Source organism: Barbus barbus, assembly GCF_936440315.1.
Source record: "Barbus barbus genome assembly, chromosome: 26".
NCBI lineage: Eukaryota > Metazoa > Chordata > Actinopteri > Cypriniformes > Cyprinidae > Barbus > Barbus barbus.
Genome location: NC_136754.1, coordinates 16665658 through 16693087, shown reverse-complemented (window position 1 = coordinate 16693087; position 27430 = coordinate 16665658). Strand labels below are relative to the sequence as shown.

The 27430-nt window shown below is 36.4% G+C and overlaps 1 protein-coding gene across 4 annotated transcripts in view; it reads left to right on the top strand.

Moving 5' to 3' along the window:
- LOC306845897 (3',5'-cyclic-AMP phosphodiesterase 4C-like) overlaps positions 1 to 27430 on the top strand; it is a 43105-nt gene that overhangs the window by 4270 nt on the left and 11405 nt on the right. For 3 of the 4 annotated variants that reach the window (XM_079378902.1, XM_079378904.1, XM_079378903.1), the window contains one exon: positions 26232 to 26423. In XM_079378902.1, coding sequence (XP_079235028.1) covers positions 26232 to 26423 — 192 coding nt within the window. Of the gene's footprint in view, positions 1 to 13653; positions 14307 to 26231; positions 26424 to 27430 lie in introns of those variants that run through there. The other variant, XM_079378905.1, reaches the window with a different exon arrangement.

The window sequence follows — 27430 nt, the reverse complement described above, 5'->3', positions numbered from 1 at the left end:
GTCACTTTTGATCAATTTAATGTGTCCTTGTTGAATAAAAGTATGAATTTCTTTAAATAGTACTGTGTTTTACCTCTAATGCTACGTAATAGATATTTCCGCAAAGATTATCTCTTTCTTTCTTTCTTTCTTTCTTTCTTTCTTTCTTTCTTTCTTTCTTTCTTTCTTCCTCTTTCTTTCTTTCTTTCTTCCTCTTTCTTTTTCTTTTTCTTTCTTTCTTTCTTTCTTTCTTTCTTTCTTTCTTTCTTTCTTTCTTTCTTTCTTTCTTTCTTTCTTTTTTTGACCTTCAAGACATCCTTAATTTGAGAATCACAATGTGAACAATGTGAATATTATATAATTGCTGGATTTTGAAGAAAGGACATGAACAAAACCAGTTAAAAGCCTTAAAACTGGCCTTTTGGAAGCCAGTGCCAAAACCCCTCTCTAACGCCTGTGCTTTTGACATGTTACAGCCTCTGTTTTGAGCTGTTTCTGTGTCTGTTAAACTTCCAAGATTTGAGGAAGTCAGAGCCTGACAACACTGTAAACATCCCCAGCCATACACGCACATGCAGTAAATGTTGAGAAATCATTAGCAGAGCTCAGTGGAGGTGTTATACTTGAAAACTGTGAAATAGACATTACTTCAAATATTTATTAACTGATTACAGTTATCAAGTATTTTGCCAAAAGGTGACCAGTGAACTCAGAAGTTGTTTATCAGAGAATAAATCTGCAAGAGAACCGTTTCAGCTGAAATGTTTAAACACAGGTCAGCTGGTTTGTGTGATGCAAGTGGAAAGATTCAATCTGTCATCTGTCTAATGGACGCTCTTGGCTCGGTGAACAGTGGAAATGTGACTTTTGTTGGATCTTTCTTGTGTATGTCAAGGTTTTGGGAGAAAGAAAGAAACAGGCTGTTGGAGAATTATGGCAGGATGGTGAAGGAACAGGAATGATTAAACAAGCCATATCTCTGTCAGAATACTGTCCGCAAGAGATGAAGCAAATCGACTTTATTTAACATTAGTGTCAGGAACTTTAAAGTATTTTTAACAGAATGTTACAGGGTTACAATAACAGGAGATCTGTTTTCTCAAAGAAGTCCTTCCACAGAGTGGTAATGTGTCTTCAGAAGCCTTTCTGGTTCTTAATTCAAGAAGTCTGCTATAGAGATTAACGCATCTCACCGTGGCAAATATTTTGACCCATGAATCCCTCAATATTTAGTAAGCTGATTCTGTGCTATGCTGCACTTACAAAGAATGTGAGTTCAGTAAAGTAACATAATCTGGACTGTGGGTTTTTTAGAGAAGACGTGTAACTTCCCCTGATTCTCTACCACCTTGTTTATGTAGTAAATGTTTTTGACAACCAGAATTCAAAGGGTGTGTCTTTGTAACAGCTTCCTCTGCTTTAACAGCTTTTCTGAACTCATTCAGAACTGGTTTGTAAGGCTCACGCTGCTCTTCACTTTCTTCTTAAGCATTATGCTGTCATGTGCTGATCTGCCTCTCAAGACTGTTTGGCTAACATCAACAACCTGAGTTCAAGGGCCTGCAGCAGCCCTCACCTCCCTCATCCTCGCCTCACCCATAAACAGATCAAATAAACTTTGTCTCTTCCCTCCTCTTGTCACTTGCAGGCTGCCAAATCATCTGCACATATTTTTGCAAACATATAAAGACTGTAGGTTCTTTTGTAGTATATAGTCAGCAAATAACAACTTTGTGTTTTTAGGTTAAAATGTAATACTAAAAAAAATATAGCTGCAAGCAGCGATAACCGGGGTTCAAGCATTTTAAAAGGCATTTAAGCATAATATAAAAGACATTAAATATTATTTAGTAAGCCTGTAACCACCTAAATCAATGATTTAAAAAAAGCCCATGCCCCTGCCATGCATCCCACCGTGCTTGCCGATTTTCATGTCGATAGGACAAACAATTGCATAGTTATGGCCGTTTTTTTTTTCTTATAGCGCCAGCAAGTGGCCAAGCTCCACGACTTTCTTCATATGACCTCTGATTCAGCTCTTACATATGGGTTGTGAGTTTGGTGAAGATATCTCTTTCCGTTCAAAAGTTATAGCCATTTTAGTAGCCTAAAGGCAGCTTTGCCCCTTTCGAACATTTTGGTGTCGCTTTGCGACGGAGAGTTGAAAGTTTGACTTTTTATGAAGTTCCAAACTTAGTTTCTTGAGGAGCCTAATCATTCAGTCCTGTTACTCATCATTACGAGCCTATAAGCAGCTCTCATTGCACCGCCCCAGCATCAATTTTTCCGGTATCCCTCCACTTCCCCATCTCCTCCTCTATTCCCGTTTTTCTCCCACTAGGTAGTACCACAATGGGGAGGGGGTGAACTCGGCGCTCAAGCTGAGCCTCAGGTTCGAGTCTCCATTAAGGACAGCAAGCCAAGTTCATTTACCATTAACCATCAGGACTGGATGGGCAGGCGAACTCGTGAATTGATAATTATTGATATTCACTCTCCAGAGAATCTTCATTGGTTTGGTTCCGATTGGGCAAAAAACCTAGAACTAGTTTGCAAATGTAGGTTTTAAAAAAATGCTAAATACACTCTAAAAAATGCTGGGTTAAATACAACCCGGTGCTGGGTAAATATTGGCCAGAACACATGCTGGGTTGTTTTCAACCAACAGCTGGGTTAAATGTTTAACCCAACCACTGGGTCTGAACAACACAATCGCTCAGTTGGTCCATATTTTACCCAGCGCTGGGTTGTATTTAACCCAGAATTTTAGAGTGTACCTCAAAATTTCACCTGGGTGACGGACGAATCTGAGGCGTGCATTTTGTCCGGCGTGAGCCAAGTATTCCAACGACCAGAGGTGGGTAGTAACGAGTTACCTTTACTTCGTTACATTTACTTGAGTACATTTTTTGGGTAACTAATACTTTTAGAGTATATTTTAAAATGGGTACTTTTACTCTTACTCAAGTATATTTTTAGAGAAAAAACGGTACTTTTACTTAGTTACTGTGGGCGACTCTCCTCTCGTTACTCTATCTTAATGCAATACAAGTTAAAAATGCTTCGGTTTATTCCAAACGCGCCGTCAAATTTTCTCTGGGAAATGAATGATGCCCATTCACGAATGATTCATTCTTTTGAGTCGATTCTGTTTAAAGGCTTTATCAAACCAGTTGGCAAACCAGTGAATCGGTTCGCGAATCCGTTTGAATGATTCGTTCAGTTCCCTGCCGCACGCACTGAGTCTCTGAAGCGGTTCTCACTCAGATAACAGAGAGTTTAAGAACATCAAGAGCGCTGAAGACGTGGCTTTGGATCTACAGTCAGTTGAAAGCAAATCTATAAAGGCTTGTTTGCTAGAGCTATATGAAGATCTTTTATTAGATGAGCACCGCGTGTGCTGTCTACTGTTCCACAGGTATAGGCCACGATACCACTATGGCATTACCAGTTTGTTGTAGGCTACATGTACCTTACATTAAATACAATGTATAATTTATACATTAAATAAGCTGTCTCAGAGTATGAAATGAACACCCGCGGAACCCGCGTTTTAGCTCTGCGCAGCGGCGCGCGGCCTGTTCTAGACACAATTAATATTCATATTTTTACAATATTTAAGCTTGCAAAAATATAGGCTACATTTGTTTACATTTTGCAGAACAGAAGATCCGTCAATATGCATTTGTTTCGTTATGTTCAGAGCAGTCATGTGAGGCGTTTTCAGAGGTTTCAGTGTCAGAGGTTATAGGATAATACGTAATTAATTTACTTTAAAATATAATTTAATTCAGTGATGCAAATCAGAATTTTCATCAGCTGTTACTCCAGTTTTCGGAGTCATATGATCCTTCAGAAATCATTATAATATATTGATTCATTACCAGTGTTGAAAACAGTTTCGCTGCTTAATATTTTTTGGAACCTGTGACATTTTGTTCAGTATTCTTTGATGAATAGAAAGCTAAAAAGAGCAGCACTGATAATAAATCAACATGATTTCTGAAGGATTATGTGACTCTGACGACTGGATTAAAGGCTGATGAAAATTCTGATTTGCATCACTGAAATAAATTACATTAAAATATATATATATATATATATATATATATATATATATATATATATATATATATATTGAATGGCAGTGTGTATGTGTGTGTGTGTGTGTGTGTGTGTATACACATACACATTACATAAATGTAATCTATATATCTAAATAAAAATAGACTATATTCAGTACCTATATGATCCAAAGTAACTAGTAACTAACTACTTGAGTAGTTTTTTTTATCCGATACTTTTTTACTCTTACTCAAGTAACTATTCAGACTATTACTTTTACTTGAGTAAATATTTCTAGAAGTACTTTTACTTTTACTTGAGTACAGTTTTTGGGTACTCTACCCACCTCTGCCAACGACATAAGACACTTGAGCCTGTTTAGGAGTTATGAGCGATTTCGTACTTTTGATCGCTGTAGCGCCCCTTTCTGGCCGATTGGGGTGAGCCTTGGTGATGTTGTAGGCGGTGTGAGTACTATCATCCCTCCAAGCTTCAAGTCTCTACGACTTACGGTTTAGTCTGCCCGATCAGTTTTACATGGAGATTGCTGATCCTTTACTATTCTAACAATTACAAAAGGGTTTCAGGCAGTGCTACGTGCTTGAACCCCTAAACATCGTGTAATGGGTAATGGGATGCTGGAGTTTATCCCAGCATGTCAGGCCATTATTATATAAAGTTTTAATGTTATTTTATTGAAAATGTTTTATAGAAAATGCCACTTAAAACTGTTTTAGAGAATGAAAAATTATATCACACTGCAGGCATTTTAGGACAGTTTTTAAAAATGAATTCTGATTAATCTTATTCTATTATGTGGAGGCATGCAAGATTGGATAAATAAACAATGGAAATAGTATAGTATAGATTTTGAATTTATATTTCAGGTAATATTTGCAGTTCATAATTAGGATAGTTCTTCTGCAGGACTAGTTCCACATTCCCCTAAATGACAAAAAAATAGATAATTTTCTGTTTATGGACAAAAGAGAAATATAACATAGTAGAATATAATATAGCATAGTATATATTTGTAATTTATATTTTTTAGGGTAATATGTATTTGCAGTTCATAATAAGGATGGTCAGACTGCAGGACTAAATCCATATTAACCTGAATTACAAAAAAAAAATGATTATTTATGTTTATGGACAAAATATAAGAGAAAACACAAAAAAAAGGAAAGTGCCAGTAAAATGTCAAGTCAACTTTTCAGTAGCTTTGAAGGAGCTTCTTTTGTACTTTTTGTACTTGGTAAAATATATTTTGTGTCCACCAGAGGGTAGACCTGAGTGGCTTCCTGATCTTTCTTATCGTTTTGTACTTATCATTTTGCATGGTATTTTCTAATATTATCCTTTTAATATAGACCATCCAAACCACTGTTATCTCAGTTAATGTAAAGACTACACACAACGTTTTATATTGTAAATAATTTTTGCTGGAAACATTTTTCCTGTCATAATTCTTAATGCACACACACACACACACACACACACAATATATATATATATATTATTTATTTATTTATTTATTTTTTGTTGGCAAATTACAAAAAGTTGAGTTTAGGAAGCTGAGCCACTGTGTGTACTTACTACCTACCTTTATGGATTGGATTTAGCCACACAGTGTCATTATTTGGCTGCAGGCAGGGTCCAGTTAGTGTTGCATTTGGAAACAGGCCAGTGATGTGCAGGACTTTAGAGCAGTTGAAGATGGAAAAGTAGCAAGCTGCAGATGTCGAGCCTCATCTCAGAACACACAACCGACCCCTGAAAAATACCTTATATACACATGCAACAGTGCTACAGAGTTTCTCTCTCTGTGTCCCTCTCTCCCATTCCCTCCACCCTCTATATTTCTGTCTGTCTCTCTCTCTTTCTCTCTCTGTCTCTATCAAAGGCTGGTTGTTTCAGGCCAGAGTTTAGTTTCAGGGCTTTGGATTCAGAGAATGGCACCGGGACGCTGGATGGGACGGCACACTCTGTGGAGCATCTGATGGGATTATGAGCCTCTCAACTCCTTTTTGGAGCTTTTCCCCGCAGATTTTCAGACTTTTATGCAACTAATGAAATATCAGCAAATACTTTTGATGTTTAGGAGTTTTTAGGAGTCATACTTTTTTGTTAGGCTCATTTTTCCCTGTTATGCTCTTCCTTTAAGGACGTTGTCGGATTTGGAAAGGCAAACTTAAGAGTGTTGCGATTTCCCAAAGACTTTCATCCAGGACTTGCTGCACTGTAGAGGCTATGGTGGGCCATTATGCTGGTGATATAGTGGATTTTTTTAAGTTGATATGCTGAACTGGTATCCGTGTTACTATTATTTTTGCTCTGTCGAATTGTTGTTCATCAAGATTGTCTCAGCATTATGTTTTTCAGTGGATGGAGACACTGGATGCATAATGGACATGAGATCAAGACAAGAAATCTTCTGAGGTGTTGCTTTTAGTTCTGTCACATCCTTGCTGTCCAAAATCGGACACACTTTCCGAATTTTAACTATAGTATTCAAAAGTTAACGCAATCATCTGTCACAATGAGTAAAGACCTTCGTTTCCCCAGGAAGACAATGCAGGTGAACTATTCAACACGGCGACACTCATGCATTGGGTATGTATAAGCAGCATTTAAGGAGTGTTCACCTTAAATTGAGTCGATCATATGCTAAAATGGGTTTTAAAGCTTAATTTTTTAAATTTAACTGATTATATAATGCCCTTGGTGGAACTTTGACAGGTTTTCAGAGCAAAAAAACAGTGTCTGTGTTGCACCGTGTCATTATCCCATGTTGTAAATTTTTGCTGTGTTGATGAGCACTTGGACAATTGGACATAACTACAGAATGAGATTTACACTCTGCGTGAATCAAGTGCTCAGTCCTGGCAGGTTTTTCTTGTGTAAGAATGTCTTGAAGCAAACCAGTCTACTGGATTTCTGACATTACTAACATAAGCTCTGAAATGATGAGTGCACCTTCTAGTGGAGAGAGCTGCTCTGGAGTTATTTAGACCTCCCTCTTCCTCTGCAGGCACTGTCATGCATAGTATGACAGTGTTTAATCAGGCAGAGAGCAGCGCTGGCTGTTGTGTGATGTGTTGTGTAGCTGCTATATCTGTGGCTTGGACAGCCTGAGGCCAGTAGAGGTAGAGAATCGATGGTTCAGCCTGTGTCTGTTGATGTTTGCCTGTAGCTGGAATGGGTAGACACACTGTGAACTTACGCACACGATAACCTATGTACTATCCAGCATGCCTGGAATTACCTAATGTAAATTATGAGTGAGTTACGCTCTCGTACCTTTACAGTATGTAGCGTGTATGCTATTTAAAAAGGTCAAATTCAAACACACATGCACAGTAGGTGTCACTCTACATTGTGAGAGTGAATATATTAAAAAACACTCTCTAAACATGCGAAAGATAAAAAGAAATTAATTCTATCTAGCAAGGGCACATTAAATTGATCAAAAATGACAGTAAAGATCATTTAATGTTGCAAAAAGATTTCTATTTCAAATAAATGCTGTTCTTTTGAACTTTCTGTTCATCAGAGAATCCCGAAAAAATGTATCACAGCTGTTTCCACAAAATATTGAGCAGCACAACTGTTATTTATATTGATAATAATAAAAAAAAATTATTGAGCACCAAATCAGCATATCAAAATGATTTCTAATGGATCATGTGAAACTGAAGACTGGAGTAATGGCTGCTGAAAATTCAGCTATGCATCACAGGAATAAATGGTATTTTACAGTATATTAAACCAGAAACAGAAAACAGTTATTTTAAATTGTAATAATATTTCACAATACTGCTTAATGTATTTTTGAACAAATAAATGCAGCCTTGGTAAACAAAAACAAATAAAACCTGTGTTCCATGAGGAAAAACTATCTACAGGCTTTAATGTTATTTCCTTATTTTACTAATCAGACTGATGGTGATAACATTAAAAAGTCACATTTATCGGCTGATACCGATATCAGATGTCATTAGTTGAAGATTACAGTGAAGGCACTGGTGATCACAGCTGCTATGTGCAGAGATTTTATTGCTAAGTCTGGGTGGTAGTTATCTCTTGTAAAGTAGATTTGTTTGAGTCTCTTTGAAACACTGCGACTCTTCAATCTATGGCTCTCTAAAGGACCTGTCACAACTCCGCACAGCTTATCACAGTGTTACACCGTTTACAAGAGAGGCTTTTCATTTAGAGACAGCACTCTTATTCTCCACGTGACTCAAACAAAGCTGTGACTTGTTTCCTAGATGCATATCACCACAATAGCCATTTAAAGCAGAGCAAGCAGTGTTGTAGAGCATCAGCATTAAAATAGAGGACTGGATATCTACCTCATCATTTATCACATTTGTATCACATGTATAGCACCAACTAGAGAAGAACGCTTTCAAAACATTGCTTCATGAGGATTCAAAAGCCCTTGTGAATGTTTTGTTTCAGATTAGCGGTCTGCATGTCTTTTCAGGAAACAAAGCTTTGTTACATCATTCTATTTTGAACCTTGATATTGAAACATCCCTTATGAAAAATAACCATGGTTTTACTACACATAAAACCAAAAAACCATGGTTAGTATAGTTGGTAACCACAAATTAACCTTGGTTTTGCTACAAACCATAGTTTAACCATGGAAGTTTTAGTAAAAGTGTGATTATACAAATGGTAATAATACGCCAAAAAAAAAATATTTACACTGTTTTGAATAATAGGTGTCACTAGTGTGCAGTGTGTCAAATTTTGCGAAGTAATTGGTTTAAGAGTTTCCCACCGACTGAGAGCTAGATACATCCATCTGCTGATTTGTGTTGCATTCAATTATTTAATTTCATACAACAGTTAGTTCCAGTTAAGTGAACTTTTTCAGCTACTCTTTCTACAAGTTACATTGGTATGCCAGTAGTTTGAGTGAGTCATTGAATCATTCTTCCAAACGATTATGCAAAACACTGATTCATTCAGGAACGTCGTTTGTTCCTCAGAAATACCAACAGATCTGTGGTGATTTCATTTGGAGCTATTTTCAGTGGCAAACAAAAACAAAACAAAGTAATTGCTAATACTAATTTGTAAGTTACTCAGTATTATTGAGCAGTTGTATAAAAGCAATTTCCCGTTGTGATTAATTTTAAGATATTTATGTTTTAGGGTCGACTGCACTTGAGCCTTGCCGCTACAAGACTTAGAGTACGTTTACACAACAACGATTGTATTAAAAACGGAAAAGGTTTTCCTTTTTTGAAAAGTTTAGTGCACAGACGACAACATTGTCCAAAAAAATTGGAAAACAGTTCACATGGATCTGCGAAAACGACTAAAGCATGCACAGGACATCACTTTTTTCAAAAATGTAAGGGTTTTGTAGTTTACATGGAGACAATAACGGTACCGTTTTCAAAAACCTGCACTGAAACCTTTTTTTTTTTTTTTTTAAGTTTGTGTTTTTTAGGCCCCCAAAACTCTGTTTTGTAAATTAATTTAAATTAAATTTAAGCCTCCCAGTTTTCATCCAAAATATCTTAAATTGTGTTCTGAAGGCAAATGAAGCTTCTTTTTTTTTTTTAAGTTGAACATCTTTTACCTTCATCTTCAAGTTTTTAGAATGCCATTTAGACAGAAAAAAAGCATTAGAAAAGCAGCACGGAATGAAAATGTGAATGGCCTCTGAGAATGCTAAACTGAGCTAAAACTCAGAATGACATAACATTGGGTATGTGTTGCATTGTATCTCAGACCCTCAGTTTTTAAAGCTGTTGGGGTTGCAGCTTCATCATTGCACTGGCTCAGCAAATAACTGATATCACATATTAGAGTAGTAGAGTAGCACCTTGTTGAGTCGTTCTAAACTGAAGTCAAAAGTGAAAGTCAAGTGAGGTGAACCAATCACAGGACAACAGTGTCACTATCCAGCGGACCCAAAAATAAAACCTCAGAGCTCAGAATAGTCGATAGGCACTGATGCTGTGACTGGAGTCGCTGTGCGTCACTGTTCTGCTCCATATTTTAAGCATGGCTGCTTTCCCCAATGACTCCCACCGCTCATTGATCTGTCAGCCTCTCTCACTGATGATGGGAGCCCTGCCAACCCATCTGCCCTTTCTCCATTAGAAACCAGCTATCTAATAGAAGCTGTCAGAGCAGTTTTTTTTACCCTGTTGTTTTTGGAAATCGGTTACTGTGCTTTTAGATTATAGGCTGGTGACATCTACTGGTGAAATTATGTAATTGAAAAAATTACATATCAGATTATTTGAAGTAATCAGTAGCATGGAAATGTACCATGTTGGTAAATAAAACAAATGCTATTGCCATTTGGCACAATCAGTTTACCGCATGGCAGTACTGTAACCCATTAAGAGAAGGGGAAGGTGGGCTGAGCTCATGATTGGGTAGTCTGGGTTTATGTGATCTTCCAGATGGTTACTTGTAGTGCATGTCTCGCCAGCAGGGGATGCAATGGTCTAATGTAAATGCATCACATTATAAATGAATTAAGGTCAATTTACAGTACAAATCTACCTGTTACAAAATAATTTAAAAACTTAAAGTTGCAGTACTGATAGCAAATCTACACTGCAGTTTATTAATTTCTTAGCACAAGTTAAATATGTGCTTCTTTGTTGCAAAAGGCATCTTCATCTGAGAATCATGAACAGAGCTGAAATCACATTATGAGTCCTGCTTCGCATTATATTCCATTTTGTGGAGTATTCACTTTTATCCATTGCTTTCCCAATAGCAAAATTTATCACAGGAAGTTGGTGTCAGCTGCTAGCCAGACACGCTGCTAGCCAGCCAAGCATCACAGTGTGACAAGCCTGTGACGTCAGCACAGTGATGCTTTATGCATGCTGTGACGTCTGGCTGGAGATTCATGCATCCTTTGAGTCTCAGTTCTGGCAAAAGCTGTTTATTTGCTCACGTATAGTGCTGTTAAACTGGCAGATGAGCTCAGTTATTCAGTCATTTCTGGTGTGCAGACAATGTAGAAAAGGACAAACTAAAACAGTAATATTGCAAAATATTATTACATTTTAGCATAATTGTTTAATATATAAAAAAATACATTTATTCCTGTGATGGCAAAGATGAATTTTCAGCATCATTACTCCAGACTTCAGTGTCACATGATCCTTCAGAAATCATTCTAATGTGCTGATTTGGCGCTCATCATTAACAGTCCTGCTTAACATTGATACATCTTACATAACCGTGATACATCTTTTTAAGGATTCTTTCATGTATAGAATGTTCTAAGGAATAGCAGTTCGTTTCTGTAGAAATATTATATAAAAAGATTTCTTACTTTCCTTGTTCAGTTGAAATCATAAAATATTTAGTTTTTAAGCATTATTTGAATAAAAAGTTCAAAAGAACAGCATTTATTTGAATTAATGAAAACTTTTGTACTGATTTAAAAGTATTTATACTTTTGATCAGTTTATTGCGTCCTTGCTGAATAAATTAATTTCTTAAAAGAAAAACTTTTTTTCTTAAAAAAAAAAAGAATTTTTTTTTTCTATGCATATGAGGAGAAAAGACTGGAAAAAGGCTGAGGAGTCTGCACCAGTATGCACAGAGACATTTGCCAGGTATAAACACTGAAGTCTGTTTGCTATCTGGAGCTGATAGATTTCAAGGACTCTGAATAATAATAAAAAATGAGCACTGAGGTGAGCAACAGAGAATTTTTCACTATGCTGCAGAGCCAAGAATAATAATAGACATCATCTTGACCTCGGGACTTTCATTCCTCATACAGTAATCTGTTAAGAAAATGTAATTTTTACGCTGTGTTTCAGTCCGTCACAGTAATTGGTTATTCATTGCGCTGTGGAAAAATATTTTATTAATTCCTGGAAAATCATAACTACATAGCTTGTCATACTGTCATTATCAACATTCAGCACCTGATCATTCAGTTTTGTTTGAATCTTTAATATTTCGTTTAAAGAACAAACGTATCAATGTCATGCATCTCTTCGTCAGGTTTATTAAACTGGATAGTTTTGAGCTTTTAAGAAAATTAAAAGCAGATTTAAACAGTCAAAAACCTCTTGAAAAACATCTTTGCTAAAACTTTATCTTAAATCGATACAAACCTGGCCACTGGCTGCACTTTCTAACAAAATAACCCAGATTACCAGTTCTGTGGATGTATTTGAGTGCTAAAACATGCATGCTCCAATTTGCATGAGTATTAAAATCTTTCCAAGAATTGCCTGTCATTATTTTTTGGATCATGATTCTGACATCCCAACAAACTGTTATGACTGAAACATGTAGACAGTCCAAACAAGGTCATTTGCTTTAGCCAAAGATCTTTATCAGCCCTCATGCTGTCCAAACTTTTAGCACACAGAAACAGCTACATCCTGGCAGTTTTAGCTGAAGCAAGAGATTTGGGGGGATTATTTGTTTTATCAGACAATATAATTTGTTCACAAATTATGTTTAGATAATTCAAGAGAGAAAGAACCATCTTTTGACTCTTAAACTATAATTAATGCATTTAATAATAAATACATTTTCTAATGCAAAATATTGCCTTAGTAAATATCTTTTTTAAATTCTGAGTTTCTGGGAAAAGGGCTGTGAGAGACCATGAATGTGGTTTCTGTACCACTTGTTTATGCCGTGTTCACTGCAAAGAAAGTTTTACGTCAGAGAAACCAGCTAAACCGCTTTATTCGAGGTAGCAATCGTAGCAACAATGTTGGTCTCAAGTTGATTTCCTTTGAAGCTCCTTGAGATCTCAAACTAAACTTGTAATTTATCAAGAGTGAATATGAAGATTAAGGACATAAAGACCAGCTCAGGAAGTTATATGCGTGTTACACATACTGATAAAAAAAAATGAATGCACTGTAAGTTACTTTGGATAAAAGTGTCTGCTAAATGCATAAATGTAAATGTCTCTTTCAATTCTTGGCAGCAACAGCAGGTTTTCTATTGTTATCTCGGGTTTACTGTAGATCGTCTCTTGAGGGGAAGGAATAGACCTGACTTTTTTCCTTGTTTCAAAGATTTTGGTTCACATTTGTGCCTGGATTTAGGAGAGTATTTAAAAGTCATTCTCATATTCAGATTAACAGCTGTGTGATGTTACTGTTTTGTTTTTATTATCTTAGTGCTGAACAAATGCACTTTTTTCCATGAGGAACCTTTAACGTCCATGGAACCTTTCCTTTCCACAAAAGATTCTTTACAGTGGAAATCATTCTTTAGATTTTTCTTTAGATGTTGCACTAATCGACTGAGGATCAGTCACTACCAGACTTTAAAGTTGTTCTGATCATAACAAACTCACACAGAAACATGCTCCTTTTTGCCAGGAAATGTGTGACAAATAAAAACAATGTGCGTTTGATTTCCTTCGACTGAATGTAATTATAGTCTGAAGTTATATTATAGTTAATTATAGTCTGTGACCATCATACAGTATGTGATTTTCTATTAAATATTTGCAGACTGGCTCTGAATTTCGGCAAACTAGCATCAACATGTTCAGATTGGAAAGGGTTAAGACCTCAGGGAGGCAGGAACTGTGCTTTCTTTGGTCCCACCCTCTTTCTTGAGCATGATCTCACAGTAAGGCGAGCTCCAGCCGTCTGGCAGCGGTGGGCCAAAGAGTCAAGCTAAAATATGGCACAGACTCTCCTACACGAGTCCAGCTACCACACAGAAGCAGAGTAAGACAGAAGCCTGAGGTACCTTCCCTCACAGGATCATCTTAGATGAGAAGTTCGACTGGAGTTGACCGAGCTCAAGATCCATGTGTGAATGTTGCTGGAGCATCTCTTGAAGTTGCACACATGCTTGCAGAGTGAAGCATGGGTTTGGACGAGGCCTGTCACTCAAGCTCACATCTCTGTTCACTCGCAGAAGTGTCACAGAGGAGGTGAGAGCTGATGGACTATTAGAAGAGAACGGTGGATATCATGCTTTGCTCTTTTTTTTTGTTTTCCTTCATGTAATAATTAACCAGAGGCAATGAGGAGTCATTTTGATCCACGAACAATGTTTACCTAAAAAGAGTCAAAAGAAGTTTATTTGCGTGATTTGTGTGAAGGAATTACATGAGAGACATCACCGGATGAGAGTGCCGGCAAGATGAGTGTGCCGGCAAACTGTGGATTCTCTTTCTCAGCTGATCGGGCACTGAAGCCACGGAACTGGAATTTGTATGGATCTCCATGTGCTGTCAACAGACCCATCGACATTGTGCAGAAACGCAGGCGGTAATAAGCTTTGATGATTTATTCTACTAGGCAGCGTTACTGGCAAATATAGTGCGGTCCAAAAGCCTGAGACAATTTGTGAAAATGAAAATGGTTATATAAATGTAACTTGTTTCCTGGCAAGTTATTTCATCGGTAAAACAATTTGAATATTGAACCATATATTTAAAAACACTTCAGTCTGAGGCTGTTGTATTGATAACTGGATGTTTTGTTTTTTTCTTTACACCTGGTGTACAGGGGAAGGGGACTACAGGGGAAGTCGTGGCCTAATGGTTAGAGAGCCGGACTCGTAATCGAAAGGTTGCGGGTTCGAGTCCCCGGCCGGCAGGGATTGTAGGTGGGGGTGTGAATGTACAGCACTCTCTCCACCCTCAATACCACGACTGAGGTGCCCTTGAGCAAGGCACCGAACCCCCAATTGCTCCCCGGGCGCTGCAGCATGGCTGCCCACTGCTCCGGGTGTGTGTTCACGGTGTGTGTGTGTGTGTGTGTGTGTGTATTTGTTCACTACTCACTGCTGTGTGTGTGCACTTGGATGGGTTAAACGCAGAGCACCAATTTCGAGTATGGGTCACCATACTTGACAATACATCACGACTTTACTTTACAGACAGAGACTATGTGGTTTGGCTGTATAAATCTTCCGCTATGTCCATGAAATAACCTGTTGATATGCTTTGACCCATGGAAACTCTTTTCTGACAAGATCTAGTAGTTCTCTGCTGTCTGATGGCAGTAAAGCACTATGATAAATGAGCAGTTATTGAGCCAGGGTTTTGCGTTACTCTGTGTGTATTTTCTGCTTTTGCATTTATTGTATCATAGTCTGGAAACCAGTTCATCTGTAACTGTTCCGCCAAATGCCAAACAGCCCTGCTTACTGTTTTACTGAGAACATCCAGCATTTAACACCTATGATTTACCCCCCCCCCCCCCCCCCCCCCCCCCCCCGTTAATAATAATAAGCTAAGAAATTCATTTTTTTCTTTATCTGTTTTAGTACCAGGACTTTGAATTTCTGTTGTTACAGAAATTGAATGTTAAGAATGCATTAGCACTACCATCCAGAAACATAATGACTGTTTTCACGCAGGTTTTCTGAACGCTGCCTTTTTGGCCTTTGATCAGACAAACAAAACATCCCTGAACTCACACCTTTGTAAGAGCCAGTGTAACTGTGAAGAGATGCCCAAACAAACAGTGCAATGTTTTGGTAGCACAGTATGTTGACACTTTTGTCAACGGCTTACTTTATAATTGCTTTTTCATATTGTCCCAGGAAAAGATTTTAACATTGAAAGAAAATGGCACACTTTAACTTTAAAGCAGTGACAGTGAGTGGTGATTGCATTTACGTTTGCTCAGTTGCACACCAGTTACTGTTATTCGTATAAATCTTATTTCAGATAAAGCCCAAAGTGAAGAAGTAAAGGTTGCTGTGAATGTTTGTCAGAAGCATTTTCTTAGAAGAAGGCCAACCTGTCTTTTTTTTTTTTTCGTGGCCATCTATAGAAAAATCTTTCATTTAATTTTCTTATGAAACACAATGTGCCATGTCTTAGTGGAGTAGTAATTTTAGGGAAGTATGGGATTTATGAAATACAGGGGAAATCTGCTTTAGTCAGAGGGGTTTTTGATTTAAAGAGAACCATGAAGCTTCTGTCCTCCCACAATATCAGCAAGGATGCGTAGACCAAGCCAGAGACTGTACACTCCTTTTGGACACACACACATATGTTTCCCACTCGAATAGCCATCAGTGTCAATGTTGACAGCGGGATTACAGATAAAAAAAACATGTGTTTCCATTTCTTTCCACTATTTATTTTCCTAGGTCATATCTTGCGTTATCAGATTAAGTACAGGACATTTGGGAATTATGAAAAATAAAACTTTTATTACAGCTGATTATTTTAATGGAAACTTAAGCGAGAATATTACTGAGGTGCAGTATATTGTAGCATACAAAGGCTAGTGTTGACATATTGATTCAGGTTTTATATCTCACAGTTTCACAATTAAGTAACTGTTTTTCATAAGTGTGACTCTTAATTCAACTTTGTCTCCCAATTACAACCTTTATACCGAGCAGTATTTAAATCTTAAAATTTCTATATTACGATTATAATTTATATCCCACAATGTTTCTCAAAATTACATCTTTATATCTCACTATTGTTATTTTATTATTTTAAACAAACTCTCAATTACCTTTTTTTTTTTTACTTTGAGGCAATAACAGGCTTTTAAATGTACAAGATTTTGACACAGGACTAAACATTTCAAGCCTTATGAAACACACTGGACATCAGTTTTGTCTTTTCATTACATTACTGTTTGTAAAACTGATCATTAGAATCATTAAAATATCAAAGTTCTACTAAAACATGAGAATAAGCGTGTAAAGACACCTGTCTCTTCTTGTAATTCCTTCTCGTGTAGATTGTCAGGATCTGTAAATCATTTGCCAACTGTTCAACATATTTTCTAGAGCCTCATGTCCAGAAAATTTATGGTTTATGGGACTTAGCGGATTATAGTCACTAGAGGCTAGGAGTGCCACATCTTCTGTTGTTAAATGTTAGCGGCGAGGTTAAGGCAACACTACTAAACAAAAAAAAAACGGTCTGTTTGGAGCACATTAAGGCTATTATCCAAGCACTTGGCCTTGTGATGCTAAATTGTGTGACCTGACAGAATATTGTTCTGTAATGAATATGTTGAACGGTGTTAGTGTTTTCTTAATCTTTATTAGAGAGGTTTGCTCTAAAGAATTCCTTGAGAATATCCATTTGTCTCCCTCTTGGCCAATGTCTTGGCGGTGTTAGATTGCAATCGTCTGAACATCTGCAGCTCATTCTTCTTGTTTTTTGCTGTTGTTTTTTTCAAAGTGAAATGTGTCTCATGGGATTACTTTTACCCCCAAGAGCTACAGCTATTTTGAGTTTAAGTTGACCTATTCTAAAATGATGCTAGTGTTGTCTAAAACGCATGGGCTCTTAGCTCTTAGTGTTTGTATGTATGCAGTTCACAGTAATACCTGCCGATATCTCTGAATTCTGCTGCAGTCAAGTGATTTTAGTGCGTCTCCAAAGCTATATCAGATCTCTTTTCTCTAATTTTGGTTAGCTTTCCCGTCACTTTACTGTTAGATTACTTTCATAATGTATGCTTTGCTGGTCTGTTGTTTTCTTATGGTCACAAATGATGGTAGGATAAGAGACTGAGCTCTCTCCGCGTCCTCTGAGAGACCCTCTGCTGTGTTCACAGAAGTGCTCAGTCACAGACCCTACATGGAAAATCTGATGCTCTTCGTTAACTCTGTTTGTAGTGATGGTCTGGCACGATGCATAAGCCGACATGTATATTTTCCTCTGTGTTTTTTTATTTTAGGGATATTTTAATATTTTTTTAAATGATTTTATTGCTTAAGGCAAAAGAAAAAAAAAAGAAAGCTTTATTTTTAATTTGAATAGATGCTAATTGAGCGAATTAAGCCACATTTTGGTAAGGCATATGTGAGTTTTATTTTAATAGTGTTGATTTACAGATGTAGTGTTTTTTAATGCAAAAGTGTGCCTCATGTGGGGAAAAAAATAGAAGTTTCTATTCATGAAAGAATCCTTAAAAAGATGCATCAACACTGATAATGATAAGAAATGTTTCTTCAGCAGCAAAGCAGCATATTAGAATGGTTTCTGAAGGATCATGTAAAATAGAAAACAGTTATTTTAAATTTTAATAATATTTCAGAATAAAACTGATTTTACTGTATTTTTGAACAAACAAGTGCAGCCTTGGTGAGCGTAAATGTCTTCTTTTAAAGCTTTTGAATGGTAGTGTATAAATATTTTATGCTGAATCCACCTGAATAAATTAGGATGCACAGATTAAAGTAAATATTAAGGTTTTAATCACAAAAAATATACTTATTACTTTTATTTTATTGCAGTAACAAGTAATGAACAGGGCTGAATGTGCCCACATGAAGTTTGTTTGCATTAACTGTAATAAGGGTAGTTTTCAAAAGTACAAATGTGTGTCAAAGTTCAAAATGCAATGGCCATTTATTCCTGTAAATGCAATTGCAAAAATAGATGATGGGAAGTGCTCTTCTCTGTAATATTAATGTATATTAAAGTCACCACCAGGTTGCTGTTTAGCAAGAAAATGTATGTGGAAATATCAGTGTAATGCGCCTTCAAATGTCTATGACTTAATTCTGGCTAACCCCCACTCATGCTTTAAAATGTCAGTCTAAATTAGAGGCAAACCGAGCTTATTTTTAATCTTGACCATAAATGTTCAGTGGAAAGCTGAGATCACAGCACTGCCCCCCTTAATTTCCTTCTCTCTTTCTCTTTCTCTTTCTCTGTGCACCCTATTGTGCCTCGGAAATCTTTATACAATCTCTGCAGCTCTTACCGGTATGGATGTGCTCCACATTTTATGTGCACAATTAGGAAAAGGCAGCATGCACAGAAACGGTGATTAAACAATCGAGGACACATCCTCTGTCCGCAGTGTCTACGCACGAGTATGTGACCTGCTGGATGACCCTGTAATTAGCAGCCTCATCAGATCGGTAACGTCTCCCGTTGTGCTTCTGTGAGACTTCAGTCTCAACGTGAAGCACCATGAAGGGTCTTTTTAAAACTCAAATGCATGTTCACTTGTGGTTAACTGTGCTTTTAATCTCTCTTCAACCAAGTTTTGGTGTCGTGCAACACAATTATCATTTGTAAGGCAACAGCTGTCTTCCAAATCTCCTGTGTTCATATATGTCCGGGCCTCTGGGTGTTCATTGACGTCATGTGACGTTGTGTCTCTCTTAAATGTCATTTTTTCTTGTTGATTAGAAACAATGGAGAGAGGAACAGGATGAACAGCCTTCTGGCTGCGTCCCAGTGGACTGGTTATTCAACTGCGAGACTAAATGACTACGTGAGATTCATATGAACTTGTGGCTCCGCCTCTATTCTTCTTTTCTTTACATGAAATGCTGCATAAACAAACATGCCTGAATGTGGGGCCGGCGCTCTTCCTTTTCCTAAGATGTTCTGAGTGTAGGTTAGGCTAAAGTGTGGACCCGGGTGGGACAGGCCAGGCTGGTGCAGCCCTGTAATGTGCCCGGGTTAGGATTGACGTAGCACCAGTGTCTCGTGACGCATGCTGGGTGTCAAGTGTTTAGATACTGACAGTTAACAGGCTGCAGGGGATTTAGTATCAGCTCTTTTGCTTCTCACACTGGAGGTGTTCTTGAAATGTCTGAAGGTTTGTGCTCGAAACCTTTGTAGTGAGCTGGTCTCCGCTTAGAATAAATTTCAACCTGTTCCTGAAGGCAGTGATAAGCTGAGTTGAAGTCAAGGGTGTAAAATGACATTTAAGTTACAGTGTGGATACTGTTTCAGACTTAAGCTGAAGACATACATGAGTGGAAAAAAGAAAAGTTCCCACGTTACTTATTACACATTAATTACATTTGTTTAAAAGAAAAGTTTTTTCATAGCTTATGAAATTGATTATAGTAAAGCTAAGCCACAACCTGTGCAAATGCAGTTTAATTCTCAATGTTTTGTTTATGTAAAACTCTTGAACATCCTGAAACCCCAAAATCTACAGAATTTCTTGCATTTTAAATTCAGCAGCAATGCATTTTATAGTTGTTTGACACCTCAGTACAGTTGCTTACAGACTGTTCACTGATGCTACTTGTATTGTATTTTTTATATCTATTATTTATTTATTGTTTGTTTGTTTGAGTTGTTTGTTTATAACCATCTCAGTAATAATAATAATAATTATTATTATTCCATTGCAAAAGAACAGAGTGCAAGTATATACTCCGTAAGGCACAGTGTACCTATAACCAACTTTGGTTTTATTTATTTATTTATGTACTTATTTGCATATTTGTTTGTTTATTTATTTTATTTTTATTACTGTTATTATTATCATCATCATCATCAAGTTGAGTTGGCAATAGTTACCATATTTGCTTGTTTGTTTGTTTTATCATCCTCAAGTTGAATTGGTTTAGTCACCATGTTATTTATTTATTTATTTATTTATTTTGTCATCATCAAGTTGAGTTGACTAAAGTTACCATGATATTTATTTATTTATTTATTTTGTCATCATCAAGTTGAGTTGGCTAAAGTTACCATGATATTTATTTATTTATTTATTTATTTATTTATTTTGTCATCATCAAGTTGAGTTGGCTAAAGTTACCATGATATTTATTTATTTATTTATTTATTTTGTCATCATCAAGTTGAGTTGGCTAAAGTTACCATGATATTTATTTATTTATTTATTTATTTATTTTGTCATCATCAAGTTGAGTTGGCTAAAGTTACCATGATATTTATTTATTTTATCATCAAGTTGAATTGTTTTACTCACCATTTTATTTATTTATTTGTAATTATTTATTCATCATCAAGTTGAATTGGTTTAGTCACCATTTTATTTATTTATTTTATCAAGTTGAATCGGTTTAGTCACCATTTTATTTGTTTATTTATTTATTTATATCGTCATCAAGTTGAGTTGGCTGTAGTCACCATGATATTTATTTATTTATTTTATCATCTTCAGGTTAAGTTGGCTATAGTCACCATGTTATTTATTTGTTTAATATTTTTACAATTATTTTGAGATACAAACACTTTATACTCTGTAATTGTACTAGCTATATACTATCATCATGCTTTGACTGAAAAAGGCTGGCTTCACACATGCTTATTCTATCATGAGCCACAGGAGGCGTCCTATTCCCAGAAAAAGAGCCCATTTTTTTCCACAGCACTACAAGCACAAAGACTGCTCACACCGACCGGTTCATCTCATTGGTGGAACTGACCACTATTCGGTGATGCAGACAGTTGTCATAATGTGTAAAGACTGTCAAAGGAATAGATATTATTGTGCAGAGAAGTATCTGTATTTTTCTCATCAGATTCACATATTGAAGCCAACAGAACTAGAAACAAGGTGAATGGCAAGTGAACATTAATTATTTGAATTTACATTTTAAATACAGACAAAACTGTGATGCTAATCATATATGTACCTAAATTTAGATGACTAAAATCAGGATTTCCCTTCATTTCCTTCGTTTTTCCCATACTCAATTTGTGAGAATAATGCAGATTTATCATTTCAATTTCCAATGCTTTGTTCATCATTTCAAATTTAAAATTTTGGTGATATCTACTTATAAATAAATTGGCTGATATTCCTATATGCACTGATGTAATTTCCACATGCAGTACAAAAACAGCATCAAAAACACAGCTTCACTAAGTGATGAAATTCCCACATTCCCTTTTGACGGAGGATGTCTTAAAATGGCAACATGGAAATGTGTGGGTGGATAGATGCGTGGGCTAAAAATAGCGCAGCAGAAATCTCCATAAATATTCATGAATGGGGGGAAGAATCTGAGGCTACCTGCAGATCTAAATATAACGCTTCTGCTCGGATCCCTCGCACAGAGACAGGCTATTTATAGCAGCAGCTCTGCAGAAGCACCTCTCTCTGAGTGTGCACAGGGACCCATAGGAGAACACAGCATTAGAGATGAGGGACAGAAGCAGAAACCAAGTGGAAGCGACAGCCTCTGCCCCAAGCACAGGTATTTTTAGAGATGGATACGTTGTCCCCTCACGCCAGAACATACAGTAGTGTGGCTTAAAGAGATGCGCTATTGTGTATGTGTGTTTTGTCCATTCAGAAGAATGCTGCTCTCTCTCTCTCTCTGTCTCTGTCTATATGTCTCTCGCTCCTGTATGCGGTCACATGAATAGGGTGCACTGGGTTGATTATATAAGACCATGTTAGAGACATCCGTCTTCTCCTCATGCAACATCTGTGAAAGATGTGAATGAGGACATGCGATAGAGATGGCGATTGTACTTATTTTAGCTGGATGAGCACTATATCTTTCAAACTTACATGTATTTTGCAGGGTGGTTTGCATGTGTTCTAGATCGGAGGTAGAAGTTCAGAATTTTCTTTTGTGAAAAAATAAATGTTATTATTAATAATTAATATTATTATTACATTTTAAAATTGATTTATTATTGTTATATTTCTGTATATGAAATTTGGCAAATTTGTACTTTTATTATAATTGTAATTCATATTATATTTTAATAAGCATTAATAAATACTAAATATATCGTATTTATTGTTTAAATAATAATTATTGTTATTATAATATACTATTATATTACTATATATGAATTATATTAAATTATCATTCTAATAAATATATTGCCTATTATTAATATTATTAAAAATAACAGGTACTATATATACATATGTGTGTGGGGGTATATATTTATACATGAAATTTGGCAAATTTATACATTTATAATTGTAATTCATATTATATTTTAACAGACACTAAATGGTAAACATATAGTAATTATTTTTAATAATTATTATTATTATTAGTATATACTATTATATTACTATATATGAATTATATTAAATTATAATTTATTAAATATGTTGCCTATATTTATAATATATAGATGGACAAATGTTATGTTCAAAGCACCTTTTATAAATATTTAATATGTTCAAATGTGACTTATCAAGCAGATAAAAAGGTTAATAAAGCATAATACATAATACACGTTTAAAAAAAAAAGCTGAATATATAGTACATTGGAACACATGATTGAACTTGAGCAGAATAAACGGCAGTATTTCATGTTGAACTGGAAAACAGAGGCTATAAATAGTGTTGTTTCCTTTATCATTTCATTGTTATTCATTAATGCAATGCATTTCCTGATCTCCCAAATATAGAAAAAAAATAGGCTATTGACTTGCAGTGTTGTTCCACTCCTTCACATTAACCTAATAACACATTGTAGATGAATACATTAGCAGTGGATCATTATCAAACAGACGGTACATCAGAGGCAGGACCATTGATTCATGAAATCACCATATATGGTGTGTTTCAATTCTGTGCCAGTTTGATTGGGAATTGACTTTACCTGAGGAGGTTATTTTTAGGCCTCTCACATGCTTCCACGTCAATGAGCGGAGGCTATTTTTAGCTTCGCATTCCTGCATCACATTGACCTTGAAGAACACGACTCATTCAGAGCTTTGCTGCCTCTGTGTCTCAGGAGGTCTTACCCACTCCACAAAACCTGAATCTGTCACTGAGATGGACAGATTGACCGCACTCGGGCTAGCTTAGAGGAGGAAGAAATCTCAAATGCATTTCTCTCATTCACTTTCATTCACAATGACAGACTTACTAGATCTGTGTGTGTGGAATGAGGTCGAATGCTGTTCTGCCAGTGTTGCTGTATACCATGGCATTTAAAGGGATACTCCACCTAAAGTGTAAAATTCTGTTATTATTTACTCACCCTTTGTTCTGTGGAACACAAAAGAAGATATTTGGAGAATGCTGGTAACCAAACAGTTTTGTTTACCATTGACTTCCATTGTATGTAAAAAAAATAATAATTAAATACTACCAATATTACCAACATTCTTCAAAATATTTTCTGTCTTTTATGTACCACAGAATTGTTCATACAGGTTTGTAATGATATAAGAGTGAGTAAATGATGAGAGAATTTGCATTTATCCAAAATATTGGATTAAACACATGGAATTTAAAAATAGAATGTTTTTTGTTTTATTTTAAAAAATAAAATATATTTAAAATATATTTTTATAAATATTTCTTATGATGTTAAATAACTGAAAATAATAAATATTCTGCTTGGTCATTATACTTAATTATATTTATGACATTGTCGTATGACTTTTAACACAAATGGTCAGATGTTTTTAGGATTTATATCATCATTGAGCATTAATTTAAAGGGATAGTGATATATTAAAGCAACAATTGAACACTTCTTCAAGAGCGCTTTTTAAGAGTGCATGTCACATTAAGTGAAACTTCCTTTTTTGTTTTTCAAATTATTTTTGACTTCATACATTTTTGTGTTGTGGTGTGTGTGTGTGTGTTTTAAACAAAGTAGTGTAGTTTTTTAAATACTGGCTATTTATTGGTTATCAGTTATAACATTAATATATTTTTAGCTTATCAGTATCATCCAGAATTTTTAGACTGGTGTACTCCTGTTGGATAAAATGGTCGTTGGATTTTATACAAACTTGAGTTCATGCAGTTTGAGTGCACGCAACTTATGTTGATACACTCACCTAAAGGATTATTAGGAACACCATACTAATACTGTGTTTGACCCCCTTTCGCCTTCAGAACTGCCTTAATTCTACGTGGCATTGATTCAACAAGGTGCTGAAAGCATTCTTTAGAAATGTTGGCCCATATTGATAGGATAGCATCTTGCAGTTGATGGAGATTTGTGGGATGTACATCCAGGGCACGAAGCTCCCGTTCCACCACATCCCAAAGATGCTCTATTGGGTTGAGATCTGGTGACTGTGGGGGCCATTTTAGTACAGTGAACTTATTGTCATGTTCAAGAAACCAATTTGAAATGATTCGAGCTTTGTGACATGGTGCATTATCCTGCTGGAAGTAGCCATCAGAGGATGGGTACATGGTGGTCATAAAGGGATGGACATGGTCAGAAACAATGCTCAGGTAGGCCGTGGCATTTAAACGATGCCCAATTGGCACTAAGGGGCCTAAAGTGTGCCAAGAAAACATCCCCCACACCATTACACCACCACCACCAGCCTGCACAGTGGTAACAAGGCATGATGGATCCATGTTCTCATTCTGTTTATGCCAAATTCTGACTCTACCATCTGAATGTCTCAACAGAAATCGAGACTCATCAGACCAGGCAACATTTTTCCAGTCTTCAACCGTCCAATTTTGGTGAGCTCGTGCAAATTGTAGCCTCTTTTTCCTATTTGTAGTGGAGATGAGTGGTACCCGGTGGGGTCTTCTGCTGTTGTAGCCCATCCGCCTCAAGGTTGTGCGTGTTGTGGCTTCACAAATGCTTTGCTGCATACCTCGGTTGTAACGAGTGGTTATTTCAGTCAAAGTTGCTCTTCTATCAGCTTGAATCAGTCGGCCCATTCTCCTCTGACCTCTAGCATCAACAAGGCATTTTCGCCCACAGGACTGCCGCATACTGGATGTTTTTCCCTTTTCACACCATTCTTTGTAAACCCTAGAAATGGTTGTGCGTGAAAATCCCAGTAACTGAGCAGATTGTGATATACTCAGACCGGCCCGTCTGGCACCAACAACCATGCCACGCTCAAAATTGCTTAAATCCCCTTTCTTTCCCATTCTGACATTCAGTTTGGAGTTCAGGAGATTGTCTTGACCAGGACCACACCCCTAAATGCATTGAAGCAACTGCCATGTGATTGGTTGATTAGATAATTGCATTAATGAGAAATTGAACAGGTGTTCCTAATAATCCTTTAGGTTAGTGTATATTATAATGTAATGTAAAAAAAAAACTGTATTTAAAAAAAAAATAGTTTTGTTCCCTAATGGTCTCAGCCTTTTGGACCCCACTGTATGTAAATGTGTCTTTTTTTTCTTGAGTGATGTAGTGTCAGAGCTGCTGACTTGGTATAGTGAAGCACTGAAATGTATCCTGAGTTTGGAGTGATGGAGATCACAGAGACTGTTATGTAGCCTACTATATGTCTAGCTGTGTCATATTAACCCGCAAGGCTAGTGACACAGGAAGAGAGTATCTCACTGCGCATTTGTGTGTAACCATTTTTATCAAGGTCTCAGTGACCTTCTGCACTAGTTCAGGTCAGGTCATTGTCATTGACACAGGGTGTGTACTGAGCTTATAGAGACAGTTTATCTCACAGGGGTGTAAAAAAAAAATCCTAATGCAGCAAATCATCCATAATAAAGTCTCCTAGGTGAATTGTGTGAACCCTTTCTTTCTGTTTTTCTTTCCTCAGTTTTGATGTTGAGAATGGGCTGTCGGTGGGCCGCAGTCCTCTGGAGTCCCAGGCCAGTCCAGGCTCCGGCCTTGTGCTTCAGGCCAATTTCCCTCATAGTCAGCGGCGGGAGTCCTTCCTGTATCGCTCCGATTCTGACTTTGACCTTTCACCCAAGGCCATGTCCCGAAACTCATCCACGGCCAGTGAGCTGTGAGTATCACTCGTCTCATTTATCCCCGAATATAGCTCAGGAAATGTCAGGACTCTACATACTAAATGCATTTATGATGGCTTTTAATTCTTTAAACAAATTTCACTTTCTAAAATAACTTGTGTATATATAATATATATAAATTTATCATTTACACCACCTCTCAAAAGTTTGGTTGTTGTAATATGCTTTTATTCATCATGGATGTATTGCATTGATAAAAAGTACCAGTAAAGCCATTTATAATGTTAATCAAATAAAAATGATAAAATTTTAAATAAATGGTGTTCTTTTGAACTTCATCAAAGTATTTTGAAAAAATTGTATTACCGTTTCCACAAAAATATTAAGCAGCACAACTGTTTTCAACATTATTAATGATAAGAAATATTTCTTGAGCATCAAGTCAGTATATTAGAATGATTTCTGAAGGATCACATGACACTAAAAGACTGGAGTAATGGCTGCTGAAAATTCAGCTTTGCATCACAGGAATAAATTACATTTGAAGCATTATTAAGATGTAAAACTGTTTATATTGTAATAATATTTCACATTATAATAGTTTTTATTGTGTTTTTAATCAAACCAATGCAGCCTTGCTAAACATTGAGGCAAAAAAAAAAAAATAGTTTTCATGTGCATGTTGTTTGAGTCACTGCAAGCTTCACGTGTTACAAGCTTCAGCTACAGTGTTTTGTGGCTGGAAGAGTTCTGTTAATTAGGACTGTAAGAGTTTGCCTCGTAACAGATGTGGCTTACTCCAGCTGGTTGATTATGTCTGAAACACGGTTCTCCCAAGACACACTTTTTTAATAGTGTATTACATCAAATCATATTGCTCAGTCATTTTGGAAAATCCAATGCGCTGGTTAAAAACTCCTTATTATTACCACTTCCAGCTGTTCTTTCCATCTGAGCACGCTTGCATGTCAGCTCTGGTTTGCCGGGATTTCAAGTCGGAAAAAGGGGCACCACATTCTTGTTTTTTTTGTTTGCAGTTTAT